General features: G+C 16.3%; 1 protein-coding gene across 1 annotated transcript; it reads left to right on the top strand.

Annotated features, from left to right (window-relative positions):
- On the top strand, positions 1 to 1,714 carry PGSY75_0018100E (putative membrane protein; the record flags this gene model as incomplete). The annotated part of the gene is made up of 3 exons (XM_018783325.1): positions 1 to 703; positions 875 to 999; positions 1,129 to 1,714. Coding segments are annotated over 3 exons (1,414 nt in total), but the record flags the coding sequence as incomplete, so codon positions are not given.
- Between the last annotated feature and the right edge of the window lie 213 nt (positions 1,715 to 1,927).

Below are 1,927 nucleotides of genomic sequence, written 5' to 3'. Positions count from 1 at the left end.
ACATGAAGAAAAAGAAAATCATATACAAGACGATATAATATATTATAAATATAATAATATTGTAAATATAGATAATAAACAAAATGAACTTGTTGATCATACTACACAAACACAAAAATTTTTTAATAAAGAAACAGAAATTAAAAGTCAAATATTCTTATCTAGGAAATATAAAAGTTTATTATTACAAAATAAAATAAAAACAACTCAACATGAAAATTTTCTTAAAATTTGGAATGATTTACAAACTTATAGTGATTCAAATGCATATATAAAATCAAAAAGAAAAAAAAAAATACAGAATATAAACAAAAAACTTTTTTATATACATAATGATAAAAAAAGATATATATTAAATTATTCAACAAATAATAGTGATTATAATTCTTATGACAATAAGGAAGATGATATTATTCATAATAATATTGTTATACATCAAAATATAAAACAAGATCAAGAAATAAAAAATATAAAGGAAAAAGATAAAGAAAAATATAATTATTCAAATTTTAATTTATTTAATAATACAATAAAATCATTTGGAAAGGATATAATGTCAGGCATTAATAATTTTCTATATAATAATAATGATAATATAATAAAAAATTATAAAAATCATGCTTTATATTTTGACCTTGATAAGAAGCATATTATCAATTATTTTACTTCAACAATGAAAGAAATTAAATCTATAAAAATGAAGGTAACCTCAAAAAAAAAAAAAAAAAAAATTTGAACATAAATATTATATGTGTATATGTATGTATATATGTATGTATATATATATGTATGTATGTATATATATATGTATGTATGTATGTATGTATGCATATATGTATGTATTTATTTTATTTTTTTTAATTTATTTATGCAGGATTCTTTACATTCATATGAAAAGAAAGATCAAATAATTACGTACTTTCCAATTTATAAAAAAAATAAAATTTTGTTTAATCATTGCTCTATCAAAAAATGGGAAATTTTTAAAAACCACCCACTGTAAGTATATTATAAAATATATATATATATATATTTATTTATATATTTATATATTTATTTATATATTTATATATTTTTTTATTTATGTTTATTTTTTTTCTATTTGATTTGCTTCCCTTCCCTTCTCAGATACAACTACATAATCCTCAATTATCTGTATGACAAAAAAGAAGACATGCTAATATTATTTTGTGATGATATCATTGTTCAAATAAAGAGTAAAAAAAAACATGCTGTTATAAGAAAAGAAAATATTATAAAAATTGAAATGTGTTGTATTTATTTTAATATGACATTTGAGTGTGATAAAAATATTATCTTTAACATAAAAAATATTATAAAAAAAAATAAAAATAATTTCCTTGGTCTTTATTTTGATATACTTTTTAAAAACAAAAAGAAAAAAAGGCTAATAAAAAAAATACACAAAAATCTTGTCAAAATCTTGTACTTCCTTTATTATGTATTTCATTTTATATATAATTATAATAAAAAAATTGCAAACATGAAAAAATTAAAAAATAAAAATCTACATCAGAATATTAATCATGAACAGACAAATACAATAAATTCTACTTCTTATAAATCTAAAGAACATCCATTTATAACAATATTTCTAGAAAACCAAAAAACTATTTTTTCTTTTTCATCCATAACACATTTTTATCACTTCTTTATTAATATAAGAGATCTATTATTTAATAAATCGTATTAATAAAAAGAAATACAAAATGGATACACACATATATATAATATATATGTAATATATACATAAATTTTTTATCTTCTCAAAATTTCTAATTACATTATTAATTAAGCATTTGTTTTTTTTGTGATTTTTAATTATATATATATATATGTATATATTTATATATCCTTTTATTTTTAATTAAAAAATATTTATATTATATTATTTTATTTTTTTTTA

Source organism: Plasmodium gaboni, assembly GCF_001602025.1.
Source record: "Plasmodium gaboni strain SY75 chromosome Unknown, whole genome shotgun sequence".
Classification (NCBI taxonomy): Eukaryota; Apicomplexa; class Aconoidasida; order Haemosporida; family Plasmodiidae; genus Plasmodium; species Plasmodium gaboni.
Note: the sequence above shows the minus strand (reverse complement) of the source record. Positions and strands in the feature narration are given on the sequence as shown.